General features: G+C 46.5%; 1 protein-coding gene across 2 annotated transcripts in view; it reads left to right on the forward strand.

Annotated features, from left to right (window-relative positions):
- Positions 1-21,646, forward strand: part of cdk6 (cyclin dependent kinase 6) — a 34,563-nt gene extending 12,917 nt beyond the window's left edge. For both annotated transcript variants that reach the window (XM_056582897.1, XM_056582896.1), the window contains exons 5-8: positions 10,047-10,156; positions 19,425-19,475; positions 19,905-20,040; positions 21,272-21,646. In XM_056582897.1, the coding sequence (XP_056438872.1) occupies positions 10,047-10,156; positions 19,425-19,475; positions 19,905-20,040; positions 21,272-21,424 (450 nt within the window). In that variant the 3' untranslated portion in view covers positions 21,425-21,646. The remainder of the gene's footprint in view (positions 1-10,046; positions 10,157-19,424; positions 19,476-19,904; positions 20,041-21,271) is intronic.
- The last annotated feature ends 481 nt before the right edge of the window (positions 21,647-22,127 follow it).

Raw genomic sequence — 22,127 nt, forward strand, 5'->3', positions numbered from 1 at the left:
ACACACACACCACCATTCATCCATTTAGTGTTTCCTCTTTGTAATAAAAGCAAATAAACATAGCACTGTATTCAGGGGTGCGCACACATACATGGAAATAACACACACACACACACAGCTTCTGACAATCTTCCCCTTTACCCAACAGACAGAGTTGCTAACGTAGTCACCCTTAGTGCTTCTGTTACGGGCAGCCAGATGGGTTTAGGGAACTGCTGCTGTTCAAGACGGACGGCCTAGCTCTCGCTTTCAGTCTGATTCATCTCATGTGTCCTGAAATGACAAGCAGGGGTTGCAAGTTTTTTTGCATAGGCCTATAGACGAGACTGCGAAGACTTATTTTCAGTTATTTTCTTACTAATTTGAAAGAGTCGTGTGTGTGTGTGTGTGTGTGTGTGTGTGTGTGTGTGTGTGTGTGTGTGTGTGTGTGTGTGTGTGTGTGTGTGTGTGTGTGTGTGTGTGTGTGTGTGTGTGTGTGTGTGTGTGTGTGTGTGAGACGTAGGCATATGCTCATTGATGAACAACTGATGGGGCCCCCCGATTGACGGCTTCCGATCTCTCTCTCTCTCTTGCACACACACACACACGTGAGATTCCCCCCCCACCACCCTCTGTGAAAGGAAAGGAGAGAGGGTGAGGAGGGAGGACCACCCATTGAGAGAGTACGGGGGGGTGGGGGGGTGAGATTAGGCAGCCCCTGGCGGTCCCTGGGGGTCTGTTGCTTTGTTGATGGTCTTAGAATGACCCCGGTCTGGCTGCGGCCGCATTGTTGCAAGTCTGATTGACAGGCGGTCGGGTAAGGAGCTGATGTCTCCGGCCGGCACATCAGAGGGGTCCGGACAGACGCACGACCCCTTCCGCTGTCCATCACGCCGGAGCGCTAATGCTGCTGCCTAAGCAGTTTCTCCTTTATTGTTGGAAAAACAAAAGCTTAAGGCTTTTGATGTTTGAATTTTGAACTCCAGATTAAGTATGCTTGTTTTCATTCAAAAAATTCTCACTTGTCTCTAAACGTTTATTTTTTCTTCTTCGTGAAGATAGAAAGGGGATACGAACCTCTAGTCAATGTTGATGTGTAATTTTGTCAACCGTCCACCGTCGCTCTGACTACTGAAACCAAAACGTGTTAGAGACGTATTATCAGGATTTTTAACAATTATTTTTTATTTATTTGTCTGCTTACTTTGTCTGTGAACGGGTCGAAACGTCGGGAGCCTTCAAACCGCTTATCGTCTGAGACAGACGTGAACAGTAGAGTTAGTGGGCTTCAGATGCAGCCTTGATAGCATCACACGTGACCAGCGCTGCTAGCTCACATCAAGCCCCGCTAGCCCTGTGCACTGGCAGTATCAGATCAAGGGCACAGATAGACACATGGCTCGATGAAGAACGACACCGAGGCCGCGTGGGGAAGCCGAGATGAATTGGACATGTCCGCTTTCACTGATGCACATCGAAAGCAATACTTTCTTTCAAGCCTTAGACGCAGATCATTTCACCAATGCGTGTTGAACTTGGTCTTTTGTCAACCACCCGCCGGACAGGTTCTCATATCGCTGACACTTCCTCTTCCTCCTCCATTTAACGGGTGTTTCCCACCGTTATTGATCGGATGATATCTAGAACCTCCACACCTAGCAACCATTAAAAACAAAACAAATAAACCGGAAAGCTGAAAACTACGTCGTCCGTGGTTGTTTGCTGTGAGTGTCACTTAGTGCTAGGATTACAGAACTGTAAAGTCAGCGTACGTCCATCCAAATAGCCTACTTAATTTCCCTTGTGGCTTCACACATCCCACTAGGATCTAATATACAGCTTCAATTATTTAGTTGGCTCCATTTTATAGTTTTACCTGTTAAACACAGGATACAGACGTAGATGGCCCTTCCCATACATTGCAACAGTGAGACATGCATATTCATCTGGTTTTAAAAAAGGTATTTTCTCACCGCTATACCTACTTTCTCTGTGTTGGGACCTCCCACCATGCCTACCAGAACAAGAAACCCGTATCTTAGACAACATTAAACAAATTGAAACCAGATTTCCTGACTGGACCCCAGCAGCAGCAGACGCAGGGCCTGCTACAATACAATGCTTTCAGACCGACTCCAGTCGGCTCAGGATTTTATGTTCATCTCTCATTTAGTTTAAGTTCCGGAATGTTGTGGCGCCCCTGACGCCATACTGATCACCAGACGCCTGGTTGCGTTTGTTTTGAAGTGTGTGCCTGTGTGTGTGTGTGTGTGTGTGTGTGGGTGTGGGTGGTTGCGTGCTCCTTTACGACGTCTCTTTCTGTCTGCCATTTTCTATTCTATCCATGTTTCAGCAAGATGTAATCGCCTTTTTTGTCTGACTGCCATGGTCTAGTTTAAATCTTGAAACCTGATTGCACTAAAGAACCTAGAGCAATCACATTTTGATGCATGTTTAACTACAAAGTAAGCGTCACTATGGCGGTAATAAGCTGCGTGCACCCACTATGTGAGCGTTCACCTACCGATGCTAGGGCCAGGGCCTCTGCCAGGAGAACACCCTCCACCTATTCTTGCATCGGACCATGACCAGGATACACGCATGGTATGGTGTTCCTACGTATTATTTTATTTTTATTCGCAAGTGATGTTGATAATACACTAAGACATTAGACGGAAGGATTTGTTTCATCTCAACCTGGGTCTTGCGCTTGGAAGATGTTTCCATGTATAGATCAAGTCATGCATCACTTACCATCCAAACTATAAGTCACGTTGTGTTGTCTGTTACCAAGTTCAGTAACTCAGTTTATTTTATATTATAAGCTATCGCAACAATGACATTTACCTTTCAATATAGCTATACAAAAGTAAAAATGATAACAAATCAAGCATTTAGTGTGTGGTTTGGTGTAAGTGTATGGTAACACTCAAAATAAGTTATTTTCATTTCTATTGTAACATTTGAGAGATATTCGTTTTGAGGGACAAGTCAACACAGGTAGAACTATTATAGTTATATGAAAGCACGAATAATCAAAGGATCAAGTGGTTAAGAACCCAACTGCTCATATGGCGATGTGTGTCTGACCGAACAACACACACTCTTATTATATTTAGTTTTATATCGCTGCGTCACGCTAAATTTGATTGATTCGTTTAAATGAAATAATTTAACATTTCTGGCGCACATATCTAGCCCAATACGATGTGCTGCTATGCCAGCCACCAAGCTAAGACAGTGTTACCCCCAAATAGACTAACGACGGGAGTTCCGCCTAGGTATATTAACAACAGCCAAATTGTACTTCATGACCTTTTCTCTCTCTCTCTCTCTCTCTCTCTCTCTCTCTCTCTCTCTCTCTCTCTCTCTCTCTCTCTCTCTCTCTCTCTCTCCTCTCTCTCTCTCTCTCTCTCTCTCTCTCTCTCTCTCTCTCTCTCTCTCTCTCTCTCTCTCTCTCTCTCCTCTCTCTCTCTCTCTCTCTCTCTCTCTCTCTCTCTCTCTCTCTCTCTCTCTCTCTCTCTCTCTCTCTCTCTCTCTCTCTCTCTCGGGACATCTTGTATGTTACTTGCAGCAATTTTATCAAGTAACGTTGGATAGATTTTCTCCCATGTTCCCGCGGTACTTCAAGACGTCATCAAAGAACCTCAGTTTGACCTCTAGCTAAAATGTTAGGTTGGTTTCACACAAATGGAACCCGCACAATTTTATCTGCAATGATGATTAAAGAGATACTTATTATAGATATATAGATATTTATAGTCGTATACTACCTATAATACTTCAGAGACGTATAATACATTTTGCATAGGCCTACTTAATATATTGTAAGCGATATAACACATACAGACATTAAAGTTATAATTGACATTGGTGCCATCATAATCAATTTGCTTCAAGCGAAACGCTTCTATCTGGCCATGCTCGACTCGGCGGTGGTCCTGTGAACCTCGCGGTGGGTCTTCTTCTTCACCTTCACGTGCCATACCTTTTGCAGGTGTTTCCTCTGGGATCTTTCATTTGATCTAGCAAGGAGCGGAGCTCAAGTACTCTATCTTTAGCGAGTCCTTTTTCTTGGCGTGGATAATTTCCACGCACACTCTCCCGTCGCCTCCTAATTTGTACCTTATAAAACGTTTCTTCCCTTATCTCCCTCATGCAGTCATGTCGATGGCGCATGCTCGCGTCAGCAGCCCACCATGGGATGCACTGTGACAGACTTCAGCCCTGAAGAAGAAACCACTCTTTGAAGCGTAGGGATTCCTGCGCCCAGCGTTGAAGATGTGCAGTTTGGCTGAATCTAGTCCTTTGTGCCACGCCAGACAATGTGCTTCCACTCTGGAAACACACACACACACACACACACAGACACACAGACACACAGACACACACAGACAGACAAGCATAGAGAGACAAGCAGGCAGGCAGAGAGAGAGACAGCAGGGAGAGGAAAAGGAAAGCTCAGGGCCCAGAGAAGGGAGCACGTGTGTTGGGCTCTGGGATTGTTTAGATATCTCCTTAAACGGCTCCGCATGGGAAAAAAGGAGGAAAAGAAAAAACCCTCCCTCTATGCTTTGACTGCAGCCGGCTGCCGAAAGTAGGCCTGCCCCCACTTTCACATAAGCAAACGGCACGCACACACAGAAATGATATACCTGAATGCATAGATGCCGGCCGGCAGAAAGCACACACATGCACACAATGCAGGACTTATTTAGCATTTCCTGTGTAACACCTAACACCCCGACTGTGTTCAATGGGGGGCGTGAAGCAGAAGGAGAACCCAGAACACAGAACACCACCCTGACGTTGGCCCTATGGACGCGCCCCCTCTGCCCAACCCCCCCAGCTCCTTAGTCCGCCCTAATGGTCCAGGGCTGCATGGGTACCGTCCAGGTGGGGAGGGGGGGGGGGACCGGTTGGTCAGTGAATGTGCGCACGCACACACATACACACTTACACAAACACACACACACACACACCCGCGCATACATGACCGCATCTGGATATTAAAGGCTTTCCTATGTGTACCAGCAGAAGGAATAGGAGGGGGCGGGGGGGGGGGGGGGGGGGGTGAAAGAAAAAGTTACAGCATATATGAAAAATTTTCCAGCTAATGATGTGCGGATGTGGTAGCACTGGGGAGAGAGGGCCACTGACTGTGCTGTCTTTGTTTCACTCGCCCAGGGCCCCATGCCGCATTCCTGTACGCTGTGCATACTCTGGCAACCGTTGTGGTGCCCCATTTCTTTTTTCCTTCTTCTTCTTCTTCGTCTTTCACAGTTCGCGCCGCCGCTGCTGCCCTTGCAGTTTTCTTACTCGTCTGGTGGTTTGGTTGCTTCTACGTCTCGGTCTCTCCGTCTCCGTCTGTCTCCGTCTCTCTCTCTCTCAGACTCTCTGACTCTCTGTCCCTCTCTCTCTCTCTGTCACTGTCTCTCTGTCTCTCTCTCTCTCTCTGCCTCTTTATCTATGTCTCTTTATCTCAGCCTCTCTTGTTCTATCATCTCAACACGCCCCCTCCTCTCGATCTCCCCAGACCCCTCTCCTCGACTCCCCTTACCCCCCCCCCCCCCGGGCCTTTTTCTATTTTCTATTTTTTTTCTCTTTCCTCGCTCTAGTCTCTTCCTTCCTCGGCCATGACGCGGGGCATTGTTTGAGACTAGATTGTTCTTTCTGTAAAACGAGCGAATGGAAGAAAGAAAGGAGGGTGGGAGGGAGAGGTGAAATAATAGTGTTTACAGTAAGGCTGCCGGAGCCGCAGAGCCAGGGGCCCGTCTGGAGACACAACACTGTGGCCTCGATGGGGACGCCGAGGCGGACAGCGTAGCTCCACACGTAGCGCCCGACATCCGCTCTCCTCGTCTCCATACGCCTCCAACGTTGACTTTGTTGAAATGTAGGTTTCCTTTGGATACGGCGGGTTTGTCGCGCAACGTTGAGTTAAGTCAGGGGCTGTTCATGTTAGCCGACGAGTCAGGATCTAACTGTGAACACAGGTAAACACTGGACACCTCTCTCTCAGGGGAAGAATGTTGTTGTTAATCTAGGAGGTCATTTTTGTGCCAAATCTGTGAATTGTAGGAGGTCAGAGCAACTCCTCCATTTAGGAGAAAATTCATTGGGTCAAAGGCCTTCTTGACAACGTTTCACTTGTGGATCCAAAGTGTGTGTGTGTGTGTGTGTGTGTGTGTGTGTGTGTGTGTGTGTGTGTGTGTGTGTGTGTGTGTGTGTGTGTGTGTGTGTGTGTGTGTGTGTGTGTGTGTGTGTGTGTGTGTGCGCTTTTTGAGCGGAGGGCCTCTTTCATCCTGGGCTTCCTCAGAGACGGGGAATGTAAACACGGGCTCCTGGCCAAGCCCATCGCGGCCCCTACTCGCCTAGGGCCCGGCAGTCCTCCCTCCCTCAACCCTCCACATCACACAGGGTCACCGTGATGAGAGAGAGACACACACACACACACACACACACACACACACACACACACACACACACACACACACACACACACACACACACACACACACACTCTTCATTCACTTCCTGTCTGGTCGTGGGTTCCTTGCACACATGCGTGAGATCATGGACACATTTGCACACACACACATGCGCACTCTAGACCGACAATTCCTGTGCAGCAACGCACAGCGCCCACATACAGTCACACACACACACACACACACACACACACACACACACACACACACACACACACACACACACACACACACACACACACACACACACACACACACACACACACAGGGCTCTGTCATTGGTGGCTGTACATGCTGGCTGCATATCTGTGGTCCGGATGTTGCGGGTCAGGACGGGTCTGGAGGTCCAGAACAGGGGGTCTGGGAGGGGGGGGGGCAAGTATTTCCTCTGGGGGTTGCCGGGGTTCTAGTGGAGCAAAACGGGAGAGAGAGAGGGAGAGAGGGAGAGGGAGAGAGGGAGAGGGAGAGAGAGCAGATCAGCCGGGGGTGGTGCGGGGGTGGAGGCGGAGGGTGGATGTTCTCAGCAGAAAGGAATGCTCAGAATGTTGTCCTTTAATCTGGAGTCAGCCTCACTCTCTTGCTCAGTTGCTCTTGTGTGTGTGTGTTTGTGTGTGTGTGTGTGTGTGTGTGTGTGTGTGTGTGTGTGTGTGTGTGTGCGTGTGTGCGCGCGTGTGCGCGCGTGTACGCTCAGGATTCTTTAGCTAACTTTGCCTCCCTCCGTTACCAAGTGGAAGAGACAGACAGATGGACGATGGACACACCTGACAAACTGGCCAGGAGATCCCAGGCGTTGCATGTGCAGTTAAAGTGCACGCTCTACACACCTGTCTTTGCCAGGTTCTTCTAGGCTTTCGTGCGAATGTATTTTTTTTTTCATTGTTTGACCCTGACAATCCAAAAGAAAAGACTGAATGGTGATAAGAGGAAGCAGACACTAAATCTGATGACAAATGTGGAGAGAGAGGAAGAAGTGGTCAAATATGGTGAGGAGAAGCGGAAGGGGAAAAGAGCAGCATTTTAAATAGAAAATATTCCTTGCATTTCAATTTACTTCTAATCCCCGGGGTAAACGGAGACCTGGGTTAACAGCCTGATCCACCAAGCAACAGGGGTCAGCTATTCAGTTTCACAGACTTGAACTCACCTTCAGGTGTGTGTGTGTGTGTGTTAAGGATATACAGTTATGGATGTTACAGGCTACGACAAACTAAGCCTTTACTGCATTTAGACATGTTTTTTCCCAGCATGAGAAATAGGTCAAACGAGAAGAACTTTAAAAGTATATGTTTTCCAGCGAGGGTCGAGCAAGGTTACGAGACGGTGAAGGGAGAGAGATTGGGGGGGCAGACAGTCGATGTGCTACTTAGACACTCATTGTGAGGCATGTCTTATGTGTAAATATAATGAGATCAAGTGTGCGCAGGTTTGCCTACCATGTACTTTTGTTGAGTCAGACATGTTAGGGTAGGTCATCCTGGACATAACACAAAGACCCAGGCCTTATATTTGCTTGTAGGTTGGTGTGTTGGATGCATGGCCTGCCGCGTTAAAGCAATAATGAATAATCGCAGCCTCAACCAAATATACAAAGAATTACTTGAATGTCCTTCATGTAAGCAGGTCTGCAGGGCACGTCAGAATGGAAACTACGTCCTCACTGGGCGTGTGTGTGTGTGTGTGTGTGTGTGTGTGTGTGTGTGTGTGTGTGTGTGTGTGTGTGTGTGTGTGTGTGTGTGTGTGTGTGTGTGTGTGTGTGTGTGTGTGTGTGTGTGTGTGTGTGTGTGTGTGGCTTCAATGTACGTATTTGATGACATTTGTGGCCAGGTTCATCAGATACACTGCGCGGCCGGGGACGGATGCTCTGTGGCTTTTCCTCGAAGGTTGCGTGCATGCGTGGGTGTGCTATTTTTTGCAGCGCAAGAAATAAGATGCAGCAAAGTGCGAATTCTTCATGCACTGCGATGCAATTCCATCGGCAGGACATCGTTTCACTTATGTTTTGTTGACCTGAGTTAACTATGGGTAAAAGGCCCTAACTTTCTGGCCTCAAATTGGGGAAATGAGAGCAAGTCCTATTGAAAGTCTTGGTTTCCAATGGGAAAACATCAATGCACTTGCTGCCTAAACTCAAACTCTTCCGGTTATTGTTTTGAGGTCACCCACACAGACTGACCAACACAGCAAGTTTCGTTGCTGATAAAGTCGCTGTCATTGATGTCATCACTGACGAGTCTGTTTCCCTTTTAGAAATGCATCATGTGCGTTTCATTTCTAGTCACATGACGAGATCCAATACCTCCAATCATCCTCAATTTCCTCTACTTTGCCATAGACAAGAACGCACCGCACATCTGTATGTTTTACCATCTCTTCAAATATTCGCCTCCGCATTTCATTCAGGGTAAGCTCAGAGTCCTGAGTCTGGGTTCACGACTTGAATCCGTTTCAAGTACGTCCCATGAAACTAAAATAATTCAATTTTACTTTTTAATTCCTTTCGCCCAAAATAACGTCACTCCTATGTTTCCTTCTGATGCATCTGATACGAATAACCAACGTCAACGGCTCAATCCAAACGGGTCAAACAGAGTGACCCCTCATGACCCCTTTCACCAATATCACCGTCTGACTCCCAAGATGCCAGGGCCCTTGTTCGCCGTGTGTGTATGTGGTGTGTGATCTGGTGTGTGTGTGTGTGTGTGTGTGTGTGTGTGGGGGGGGGGGGGGGGGGGAGATAGGGGGGCTGCTGTGTCCAAAGCTGTAGGAAAAAAAGATTGAGAGCGTTTGGGAAAGCACCTGGAACCATTCCACTCTTTCGCTAAGGGTCACTGAGTTGTGTCTGCAGGCCTTCTCCCCCCGCTGTAACGGCACTAACAATGCGGCAGCTTTTCCTGCTATGAGCTACAAGGCGCCGCGCTCCAGGCCGGACAAGGAGACGCATTTGGAAAGCCAGAACACGGCACAAAATGGCCGCTCTTTTATTTCAGTTGGATGCAGAAAAAAAAGAAAAGAAAGATCTTCTATGTATGCTAGCCTGACACTTCAGAAAGGGTTCCCATGGAGTGTTATTATAGGGGATTACGTGGTAAAGCTGCTGTGCTATGAGTCAAGCGTCACAGCTTAACATCTGAGGTCGTTTGATATACATCTGCTGGTCCCATTGTATACAAATGGTTGTATTAATGATGACACACACACACACACACACACACACACACACACACACACACACACACACACACACACACACACACACACACACACACACACACACACACACACACACACACACACACACACACACACACACACACACACACAGTGTATTTTCCCTGGTGGGTTGCTGTGGAAAGACTGTGTGATGTGGGCAGTCCAGACAAGGAGCACAGAGACCTGCACTGCCAGATATGACTTCACATGTTATGTAACCCTGATGCCGTGTTGGGTGTGTGTGAATCGGCAAAATGTTAGCCTATATACAGTGTATATACATTGTGTGTGTGTGTGTATATATTAAGCATTTAGCCTATTGCTTTTTCTGACAATATCCTTGTTGTGTGTATGTGTGTGCACTAGGTTGTGACACTGTGGTACCGGGCTCCAGAGGTGCTGCTCCAGTCCAGCTACGCCACGCCGGTGGACCTGTGGAGCGTCGGCTGCATCTTCGCCGAGATGTTCAGGAGAAGGTGAGAGGCGGGCGGGCTCTGAAGTCACCTGGGGTGCGCCCTAGGGTCAAACCCTGTTTTTATATACAAACGACTCAAAGATTCAGAGCCATGGCTCAAAACCAGCTAGCTAGTGCCTCGATGCTCTGATAGAAGGTGGGGATGAGGTAGGGATAATTATTCTCAAGCTGAAGCCATTGGCCTTCTGCTCAGAATTATTTGAGGTAGAAATCCATCCAGAGCTCAAACGTTTTGATAATGCGGAGAAATCTGTGGAGGAAATTGGCTAGAATGTTGTCATTTCAAAATAGACGCAAGAGCTGCAGTAAACCTGGTTTATGCTCAGAAAATAAGTACAGTGGTGATACAGAACACAAAGCCTCAGGAAACACCAAACCTTACACCCTCGCAGCAGCGAGCTCTCACAACCACCCCCAGCATTGTTTTAATACCACAATTAAGACTTCATTCAAAGCCCCCTGAACCCTTCTCTCCCTCACCGTCATTATGAACACTTCCCACGCTTACAAACACTTTTGCGGTTATGCAAACGCCTCTAAAGTGACGTAACCACGAGCCAAAAAGCTTGCTGTGGTCTACGGCCTCTGTTTTTCCAAGAGATCTTCAGCAAATTGATTAGGTGTTGTTAGCGTGATGTTTCTGCCTGTGCGACTCATCTCAACCCTTTTCATGTCCTACTGGTATGAACATGCTATGCCATTGTGACACATACTTGCACAATGCCAAGGGAAATTAGAAATAGACGTGGAAATCCCTTTTTTGCTTTGCAGAGTTGTGTTTAGAATATGTTCCTATCATCTCACAGTTTAGAGTTTTTTTTTACCTTTTGTGTGTTTGACTCATTCTATGGTTGCTCTGTTGCAACAGTTTTTCTTGCATTCTGCTCCTTTTGTCTGATTGTTGTGTTTAAGAAAGCTGACAAGTCCACATATACAAACTGTACTGTTGTGAACAAGAAGGTGTGTTCAAGCTTTGTACAAGAATAAACATGCCTGGGTCCAATTACTAAACGTAATAATTATGTACGTTTGGTGTGATGAAAAGGGTTGTCGGCATTGTAGGCTACTTACATGGTTAGCACTTTTCACCTTTTACGAATATGGCGTTTCACACCAAGGCGATTTCCTAGAAACATGATAACCGCGACGTTCAGTGAATTGCGTTGCATTGCATTGTCACTGACACAACAAAAAATAAACGTAATGATCTTTGTCACTTCTGAAATGTATGTCTAACATGCAAGTACATTTTTTACAGTATTATATTAGATTATTATCCGTTGACACCTGGCAGATGCATTGTGAGCCATGAGCAGTTGGGTTTCAGTTGTCTTGTCAAACTATTACAGTTACGACAGGGACTGCTTGCTGTGGTTGCAGCACACACATAGATACACACACACACCAGTGGATTGTATTTCTTGATATATATTTGTCAGTTTGTGGTCTAACGTACCACACACAGACACACGCACACGCGCAGACACAAACTAGCTAATAATGGACCTGATGCCAACTGTGCTGGCATGAGGGTTATTTATTTTTTGGTTATTCGAGTCAAATTGGTCTTGAGGTTGTAGTTTTAATGTGTTTATCTATTGGATTGTGTTGAGGACTCACCAGCCTATGGAGGTGTGTATCAACTAGTAGTCCATTTGTCTGTCCAACCTGATAAGCATGAGTCTCTATGCAGGCCATATCTACAGGTGGAACAGAGCCAAATTATGGTTAAACACAGACACACAAAAAGACACACACACTGTACCCAATCACTCCCACACCCTACAAACAGACCACCAGACATAACGACCAAGTTTCTTGGGAATGTGTGTTTTTGGAAGAAGGGAAATTTGTGTTTTTGCAAGCATGCCAACCTGTAGTTAGGTCCTTGCCAAAGCTTATGCAAACTTCCATAATCACTGTCATTGGTCTAAAACAATTCATTCAGGCTTTATTTTTGTGGCGTGTAAATTGGAGTGCAAATTCATTAGATACTATACAATTCAACTGTGAACTCAACTGAACTTTGTTATCTCATCGTTCTCTGGCCATCATCTCTGTCAAGTCACTCATATGACAAGGTCTATGCTTTTGTGGGTGAAGGAAGACGACGAATTGGCATGGTGTTCACGGCTGAGTTCTAAAAGAGCTCCAGGTCTATGTGAGACATCACGTGTAACTTCGTATTAGGTCGGGAGTACACAAGGAAAGTGAGGTATCCATATTTTTTTAACGGCCACTTTGTGTGCCTAGAATGGAGGCATATGTTGACAGTAGAAGTGATAATTGGAAGTGTGTGTGTGTGTGTGTGTGTGTGTGTGTGTGTGTGTGTGTGTGTGTGTGTGTGTGTGTGTGTGTGTGTGTGTGTGTGTGTGTGTGTGTGTGTGTGTGTGGCGCCTCCGGCCCTCAGCCCTCTTCTACAGTACAACATTGTTGATTTGAGAGTCTAAAATAGGCCGGGTAAAGGTATGTGTGTCACATGATGTCCTACTGTTCCAGAGGCTCTCTGGATTGGACCCGTGCCCACTAGGTCATACAGGCTGCGTTGTCGCATCCTGCGTGTGTTTGTGGTTCTGTAGCCAGTGACCGTCAAAGTGATGGCCTGTTAGTACCTTCATTGTGCAGGAGAGGATATGATGCTCAGGTGCACAGCAAGCAGGATGGTGTGTTTAATGATTTGTCTTCTATATACTGATACCCTGCTTGATCCATGGCGGTTATTACACAACACAATTCCTGTCATTCATGTATCAGCCCCTGGAAGTGCTGCCGCGCGCGCACACACACATGCACACGCACACGCACACGCACACACACACAACTTGAGAACATCCCCCTTAGCCCATCGTTTGATCTAAAAAATAACAGGATATATGATCCTGCTTTATGACCTGTAAATATCAATTTTCATTTAAACCAGCTATTGTTCGTGAAGCTCCTGCGTAGATTCAATATCGAAATGAATATGCATAGAGTCTAGAGTTCACTGGCTTTGTTTTATATCGACATCAGTCGATATAACACTATAACACACACTATTATACTCCTTTTACATGTTGTGGCAACCCGGCTTGGTGAGTGAGCCGCCTCCTTCCAATCAGCACACGAACTGGAGCTTACTTAAAGCCAAAATGGCACTTTTATTCAAACATAAATTATATATCTATCAAAGCAAACAAAACTCAGCTTTGGAGGAATCCAGTCTTTTTCCTCCGGGTGGAATCACATCACCCACGAGACTGGTCTCTCCGCACACGCGAACCAGGAGAGCCCTCAATGAGTGTGGAGCATGCCTTTTAAAGCATGCTTTCCCACCTGCTCCTCAGGTGCTCCGCATTTCAATGATTGGCACCCATGCTCTTACTGGCGCCATCTGATGAAAATCTGTGATACACCGCCTCCACAACCTGCCCCCTTGGCCTCCAGGGGCGCTGTGCCAGAGACGGGTTGCCACAATGTATGTATGAGAGTGTATAGTCGTGTATGTGAGAGAGTATAGTAGTGTATGTGATAGAGTATAGTTTTTTATGCAAGAGAATATAGTAGTGTGTGTGAGAGAGAATAGTATTGTGTGTGAGAGAGTATAGTAGTGTGTGTGAGAGAGTTTGACTGAAACTGAAGTGAGTTTGATTCCTCAGTTCCTGATTGGCTGACAGAAGAGGGGGTACTTTCGGGTGCTCAAAATACTGCGCTGTCATTTCACTCTTGAATCTCTAGCCATGTTGTTATGCTGCGTTCGCACCAAAAAATGAATTTGCCGCTTGTTCTCGTGGCCGCCTGAGTTTGAGAGAGGCTTCCTCTCATTCTCAACCATGGCCGGTCTCTATGTACCCGAGACGTCAGAAAAAACGTTGCAGTCGTTTAGGATACATAATATCACCCGTTCTATAAAATATTCTAATCTAGAAACCTCCGGGAACTCCGGCGTGAGTCCAGGAGCTCTATATCTAAATAATATAGGATGATATAATCTATAGATATCTTTAGAATATTATATTCTAGCGTCACAGGGTTTGGGAGATGGGGGCGGGCCTTAGCGGGGAGCTCTCGCGGGGATCCGCTTCGCAGGATTTGTTGTGGTTACCGGCGTTGTTGTGGTTACCGGTCTTGTGTGTGTTCCAACGGTTTATGGCGGTGGTATCCAATTTGAGTTGTTGCCGTTTGCGGACTCCCGGAGCTCCTCTGGCGGGGACCGGGAGCTCGGCTCCGGGGGCCGGCGGGACCTCCTGCACCTCCTCGCCGGAGGAGCTCCGGGAGTCCGCAAAGGTCAACAATCCCTTTCTCCTCCATGTCGTGGTTCAATCTGGACTTCAGATTGATGTGGAAGGACCAGAGACGTCCAAGAACCCGACGCAGTCGTGAAGATTCATGATATCATCCTGAGGCGCACACAGCTTTTGGCCGTTATATTATATTATATTATATTATATTATATTATATTATATTATATTATATTATACAGATAGATAGAGCTCCAGCACCCCCCCCCCCCCTAAACGACTGCGTTGCTTTTTCTGACGTCTCTGGTACTTCCACAGCAGGTAGACTGGCCATGGTTGAGAATGAATTGGCGGTCACAATTGGAAGCCGCTCTCAAACTCAGGCGAACACGCGACCAATTTTTTTTTTGGTGCGAACCCAGCATAACATCGGTGGAGATTCATGAGTGAAATGACGCCGCAGTATTCTGAGCGCCAGATATACCGCCTCTTCTGTCAACCAATAAGAAACTGAGGAATCAAAATCACTTCCTTTTCATTCAAACTCTCTTTCGTTTCATTCAAACTCACTTCTGTTTCATTCAAACACACTTCTGTTTCATTCAAACTCTCTTCCGTTTCATTCAAACTCACTTCTGTTTCATTCAAACTCACTTCCTTTTCATTTAATCTCACTTCCTTTTCATTCAAACTCTCTTCCGTTTCATTCAAACTCACTTCCTTTTCATTCAAACTCACTTCCGTTTCATTCAAACTCACTTTCGTTTCATTCAAACTCACTTCCTTTTCATTCAAACTCACTTCCTTTTCATTCAAACTCTCTTCCGCTTCATTCAAACTCACTTCTGTTTCATTCAAACTCACTTCCTTTTCATTTAATCTCACTTCCTTTTCATTCAAACTCTCTTCCGTTTCATTCAAACTCACTTCCTTTTCATTCAAACTCACTTCCGTTTCATTCAAACTCACTTTCGTTTCATTCAAACTCACTTCCTTTTCATTCAAACTCACTTCCTTTTCATTTAATCTCACTTCCGTTTCATTCAAACTCACTTCCGTTTCATTCAAACTCACCTCCGTTTCATTCAAACTCTCTCACACACACCACTATACTCTCAAACACACACCACTATACTCTCTCACACATACTACTATAGTCTCTTGCATCAACAACTATTCTCTCACACGCACTACTATATTCTCTTGCATAAACATCTATACTCTCTAACATACACTACTATACTCTCTCACATACACTACTATTCTCTCTCAGATACACTACTATACTCTCTCACATGCTGGTATACTCTCTCACATTACTATTCTCTCTCACATACACTACTATACACTCTCATACATGCATGTAAAAGGAGTATAATAGTGTGTGTGTATGAGTATACTGGTGTATATGCCAGATTATAATAGTGTGTGTAAGACCAAGTATGAATTCTGTCCCAGGCGGCCCCTTATATGCATGTATTTGTTTGCATAGATTGTGTGTGTTTTATAACCTGGCAGCTTTCCAAGTTGCCTGAAGGTGTTGGGTGGGGTCTTTTTCTCTCTATCTTTCCCTCTCTCTCTCTCCCTTTCTCTCTTTCTCTCTGTCCCTCTGCCTCTCTCTCTCTCTCTGGCAGGTGATTAAGATGGCTTATGGCTTTTAAAAGGCCACCTGCTAGAGATTAAAGGGCACCTGGTTGAGGCAATGAGAAATGGAAAGGTAAAAAAAAAAAGGTAGGGGGAGAGAACAAGAGAGGCCGCTCAATCCAAACTGTTGGGGTATTTTTCTTTGGTTGATCTGCGTTTGAATGGCCAACATGAAATCCCCTTCGGCTGGTTCAATAGGAAGTGAGCAAGGTTTGGTTATTCTCATTGTGCAGAATGACCTTTTTTGGTTAACATTTACCTGGGCCTTGCTTCGGCTAAACCTAATTTACTCACTATTAGTCACTGTTGTGTTGTCGGCACCGCATGCGCTTATTGCATTGGTCTAACATTTCCGCCCCCCCCCCCCCCCCCCCCCCCCTGCCCGCACAATTAACATTTATCTTGTGAGTCATCGTGACAACTTCAAAGGTTGTTGTTTTTTTCTCCCCCGTCAAAGTACTGTGCCCTTGAAAACCACAGCTTTGCAGGTAACGCTCTCTGGCCTTTAGCGTTGACATACCTTTTCTTATTTCTTCCCCTGCTGCCCTTCATAACCCTCCCTATTGTCAGAGTGGGTACTGAGAGTTACCCGTCACCAAAGGAATTTTCATTGAATGTCATGCAAGTCTGCATCTGCATGGCTTGGATGAAGGCACGGTGAGTCACTGCTTCAGCTGAATGGGGAACCGAGAGAGAGAGAGAGGGAGGGAGGCAGACAGACAGACAGACAGACAGACGGACAGATGGAGAGCGAGAGTGAGTGAACGAGGGAGGTGGAGAGAGATAGAGAGGGAATGCTTGTTGACATTCCTCTGATGGAAAAAGGTTGGCCGTGCTAGGTGAATGGCCCGGCCTCACATCCATGTTGACTTTCGCACAGTAAGGAGTGCGGGCGATAAGGCCTCAAAGACCCGGCTGTGAATGCATGTGTTTGCGGCAACGGTATGCAAACACGCTCACGTAACGCGGCCTGCAATGTGTAACGCGGACCAATGGGAGCGTGTCGCATCCACGTTGCGCACGAAAAGCACACACGCACGCGTGCAAAGGTTGCGCACACGCTTAAGCACCAAAATACATATAGACGTTTGTACTGAATCCATGGGCTCATACAGCCACCAAGGGAAAATAATTCAACACACGCAAGTGCACACATTATTTATTTGCACACACATACATTTACACGCACACGTGCATGCAGTTGCACGTAGACACAACCTACATGGAAACGCGAGATACAGTCATGCCACAAAATCTGCTTCCCAGTCAAGAATAGACAGAGTTGCTCACAAGGGAACACACACACACACACACACACACACACACACACACACACACACACACACACACACACACACACACACACACACACACACACACACACACACACACACACACACACACACACACACACACACACACACACACATTCCAGAGGTTGTCTACTTGGAATGTGGGACAGAATGGTGCTGGCTTTGGGAGAGCGTGACTCAGCTGCCTGTTCCACTCCAAGCCCCGATTTTCCTTCACCACCACCTTTTTGTGTGTGTGTGTGTGTGAGCATCCACATTATACCCTTCATGTGTGTGAGAGCATCCACATTATACTCCTGCTGTGTTGGAACATTTGTGTGCTAACACTCAACGGTTGACTGTTGGTGCATTCCAACAGCCACCCCTGTGTGAATCCAGTTATCCTCTCCAGCACACCAACAAACCACTCCAAGTTTAAAAATGGACCTCTTGGAATGATCAGCCCTACTTGTTTTGGCACAATGACTTTTAACTGTAGGTGATTTCTTTTTCTCATATTCTTTCCTTGAAAACCCCACAAACTGGTTTGGTCTGCACTTAACGGGCCTAAAACCTCAGCCAGAGAAACTGGCAAACAGTCTCCTGTTTCACTGTCGGTATGAAGTTTTCAAAAATAAGATTGTGTCTTCTTTGGTTGAAGCCGTTGGTATTAGAGAATTTAGTCGGTTGATGCCTGAGCTAAGCACTGTGCCATTGATTTTGGGACTTAAAAAAAGTTTGTGTACCATTGCAAGGGTTTTCTTCAAATTTCAAATGTGCAGAAATGTTTTAGCAAAGTGCAACAGCTTCCTCGTGGTAGTCTGTAGGGGAAAGTGTGGGTGTTCAGTTATGCAAAATTTCCGGCAAGCAAAGACAAACAGGGATCCTATCATGGCTACCAAGTCCCTCTAGTGACCGTTTAGTGTCGCTTCCGTTCTTTCTTCTTACTGCGGTTATTGTTATCATAACGTTATTATTGTTACTTTTACTATCAGAGGGTTTCACCTAAGCTATGATTATACAGCGTGGGTGGGTGTATATTTGTTTGTGCACACACACACACACACACACACACACACACACACACACACACACACACACACACACACACACACACACACACACACACACACACACACACACACACACACACACACACACACACACACACACACACACACACACACTCTACCTATCTGCTGGTAGCGTTTCTTTTATGATCGGTATGTGGCAAATGGTATGCAGTAGAACATTCAAGTTTAAAAGGACTGACTCTTTGGTTACACACAGCAAAGGGCATCGTCGTATTGGGTTGGCTAAAGAAAGTCTGTCTCGATCCTTTCAGATCACATCCTTCTTTCCTTTCAGGGAGACCTCAATAGGTTTTGGTTCCCATACCTCTTTTTCTGTTAGAATAATCCTACTGTTCTTTCACACGCCTGTTCCTCTGAAGCACACACACACACACACACACACACACACACACACACACACACACACACACACACACACACACACACACACACACACACACACACACACACACACACACACACACACACACACACACACACACACACACACACACACGATGGAGCAGACGCATATGAAGGATAAATGGGTGCTGGACGCCGGTGCAGCGGCCCCAATGATGACGGGTGGAATTTGTGCGCGTGCCAGGAGAAGCATGGCCGCCCACGGGCGTCCCAACGCAGCCCAAAGCCACAGGAACCACTGTGCTGCTGCTGACTCCCTTTTCTCCAATCCATCCTCCCTCCCTCCCCGTTTCCCTACCTCAATGAGCGCCCCCGTTAGCACAGCACCTCACTGCTGTCTCCTGACTACAGCAATAAGGGTCTTCAGTCGTCCTTCTTATCCATCCACCGTCCGTGTCATTTCTTGGCCCACCTGGAGGCCGATCTCGGTGGGCTACAAAGTGCCAACGGTGGATTGGTATGTTCGCAGTGTGAACGCTCTAGTCTCTTGGCTCTTGCACACAAACACGGCCACCGTGTTTGTGTGCCTGTTGTGTACATTGTGCGCTTTACACGTGTGGTTTCGTAACAGACAGTTGGACTTACACACTCCTTGTCTTGCCTTCCTTTCCCCCCAGACCCCTGTTTCGTGGTAATTCTGACGTTGATCAACTGGGCAAGATATTCGAGTGAGTATACAGAGTTACACTTTCTTCAGGCCCAACTTCTCCACCGAAATACATGGCATAAGAACAGCGATTGAGTGCCAGCTGTAGGCATTGGCAGTGGTCCAGTTCATTTTAGTTATATAGCACCTTTAAACCAGAGGCCTAAAATCAGTGGGCTTATTATTACTTATTATACTTACTGAAAAGATATTGGATAAAAACATGGAAAATAACTAGGCATTACATGTATAAAAACATGAGATAGGATACAGACATTAACGATAAGAGGGTATTAAAATAAAAAGGTATTATATTATTATTAGACCATAATTCATGGTAGGGAATTCCAGAAGGTACGAACACAGTGCCTGGCACAATAATAAGGCTGATATTAATTGAAAAATCAACATAATGTGACTGTATCACTGACGATCTATGTCTGTGCTCCAGTGTTGTCGGCGTGCCTTCAGTAGAAGACTGGCCCCAGGATGTAGCACTGCCACAGACTGCCTTCACACCCCGACCCCCTAAGCCAATAGAAGACCTGGTCCCAGACATGGATGAGCAGGGCAAGTCCCTCCTATTGGTGAGTAGCACACGCTGTTCATAGAGACCTTTAATTAACTACTTTTACGTAGGTTATTGTGTTGATGTTGAATGTTCATCACTTGCCTGAAATGTAATTACTGTTTTAGTTTTAATTCAGACTCTTATTGCTACTCTGCACTTAGTCCAGTTGTGTATAAGCATAGTTGTGCAGCATCTTTTTGTAGATTCCAATTTGATTGCTTTGGTTGATCTCAGTCTGCCTTGTAAAGGCTGCGGACATATACTGCTCGCACAGATGCGCACGCGCTTCCGTCCGTACGTTCCACCCAATGCGCGTTTCCTGATGCTAACTTCATGCCAGTGGATGGCGGCTATGCACCATAACGTTGTTCGCCAAACATCATAAAAAATTATGATTGTGTGAGATTTCTCTTCAGGGGTTCAATGCCATTTGGCTCTCTTTATACTGTTGCGTGGACGAATAAGACACATGTGGGTGAGCAGATGATGGCTGGTTCAAGCAGCCTCACCTGGCGCGGGTCTGTCTGATTAGACTCTGGGCTCGGATGAGGCTGCACACCTGTTGCACATTGAGCAATCAATGTTCAACTGGTTTGAAAGGTGACATATTGTACCACCAGGTGTGAGTGTGATTAGCCGTTACAAGCTGTTTTGAAAATCTGCCTCTTCTGACATCACAAGTTGGTGTGTCCACCTAGATGTGTGCTGATAGATCAGTCTACCAGCCTACCCAGTGGACTGTAGCAAACGTTGCCCTATCCGTCATACATATACGTGGACACACCCACTTGTGATGCTAATCACAATCACACCTGGTGGCATAATATGTCGCCTTTAAACCAGCCATCGGCACAATTCTCCTACATGGCAACATGGAGCACCAGGTCATGTGACATTGCATAGCAGACACCTAGGTGGCGTGTAGCAACCAACATTGTTACAGTGGGTAACAGTGGATCTCCTCTCTTCAAAACATGCCTCCATCGTGTTATCTGGAGAACCCTCAATCCGTAATCCATGTACTATGGCCTCATGGCCTCACGCATCAATACCGTCTCAGAATGTTTGATTAAAATAGGAAATTCTAAGTGTGATTTAAAAAATGTTTTGGAGAAAAAAGTGAACTCCTCTCGACCACGCATGCTTAACAATCGCAAAAAGCACACAATTTCTGGTGAGGCTCACCTGTTCCGTTCACTCAACTTACCTTCCCTCTCTCTCGTTCTCTCCCCTTCCATTTTCTACAGCAATTCCTGGCCTTCAACCCGGCCAGGAGGATTTCTGCGTTCGCCGCCCTCAGCCACCCATACTTCCACAGCGTGGACAGCCTCAGCAGGAGTATGTACGCCGCCCCGCCCATCCCCAGCAACAAGCCCACCATGGAGGAGAGGGTGGCCTGACGGGAGGGGGGGAGGAGTCGGAGGGGGACGCCCTGTTTATAACCCCCGCCCCTTCCAAACACGCCCCTTTATCTCCAACCTGCCCTCCCTGGTTGAAGAAGGCCTCGAAGAAGATGCCTCGAAAAGATAAAGGGAGAGAGTGCTAAAAGGGAGAGACGGGAGAACGTGGAAGAGAGTTAAAGAAAGAGAGAGAGAAAATGAAAGACATTGTCCCTCCCTGCCCCCCACCCCCACCCCCCCCCCCTCCACCCCCCTTTCCAAAAAAGAAAAAAAATGCACAACAGCTATCATCCTTAAAAAAAAAAAAATGAATGGGTTGTAATCGCTGCTTTTTGTTTAGGATTTGTTTCATTTTTTGGAGAATCGGTGTACACTTGTGCACACAATGCGAGGAAATGCCAGCCTCGTAGTGACTGGACTGCGCTGCTGGGTCAACGGAGGGACTCTCATGAACAGTGTTCAATCCACCAACGGCCTCCTCGGCTTGGGGAAGGGCGCTTGAGATGGCCCTGGCCCTGGTGGGGACCTCATGAAGCTCTTCTGGGTCCGTGCTTACTGTGGGAGCTTAATGTAGTGTGTGCAGATGTACGACACACGCACACACACACACTTAAAGAACGTTTTGGGGTGACACGAAAAGCAAACAAAAACTGCCACAAACTGCCATGTAATGACTCATTGCAATCCTCTTACCCTTATATAT

This window comes from Gadus chalcogrammus, chromosome 22, assembly GCF_026213295.1.
Source record: "Gadus chalcogrammus isolate NIFS_2021 chromosome 22, NIFS_Gcha_1.0, whole genome shotgun sequence".
Classification (NCBI taxonomy): domain Eukaryota; kingdom Metazoa; phylum Chordata; class Actinopteri; order Gadiformes; family Gadidae; genus Gadus; species Gadus chalcogrammus.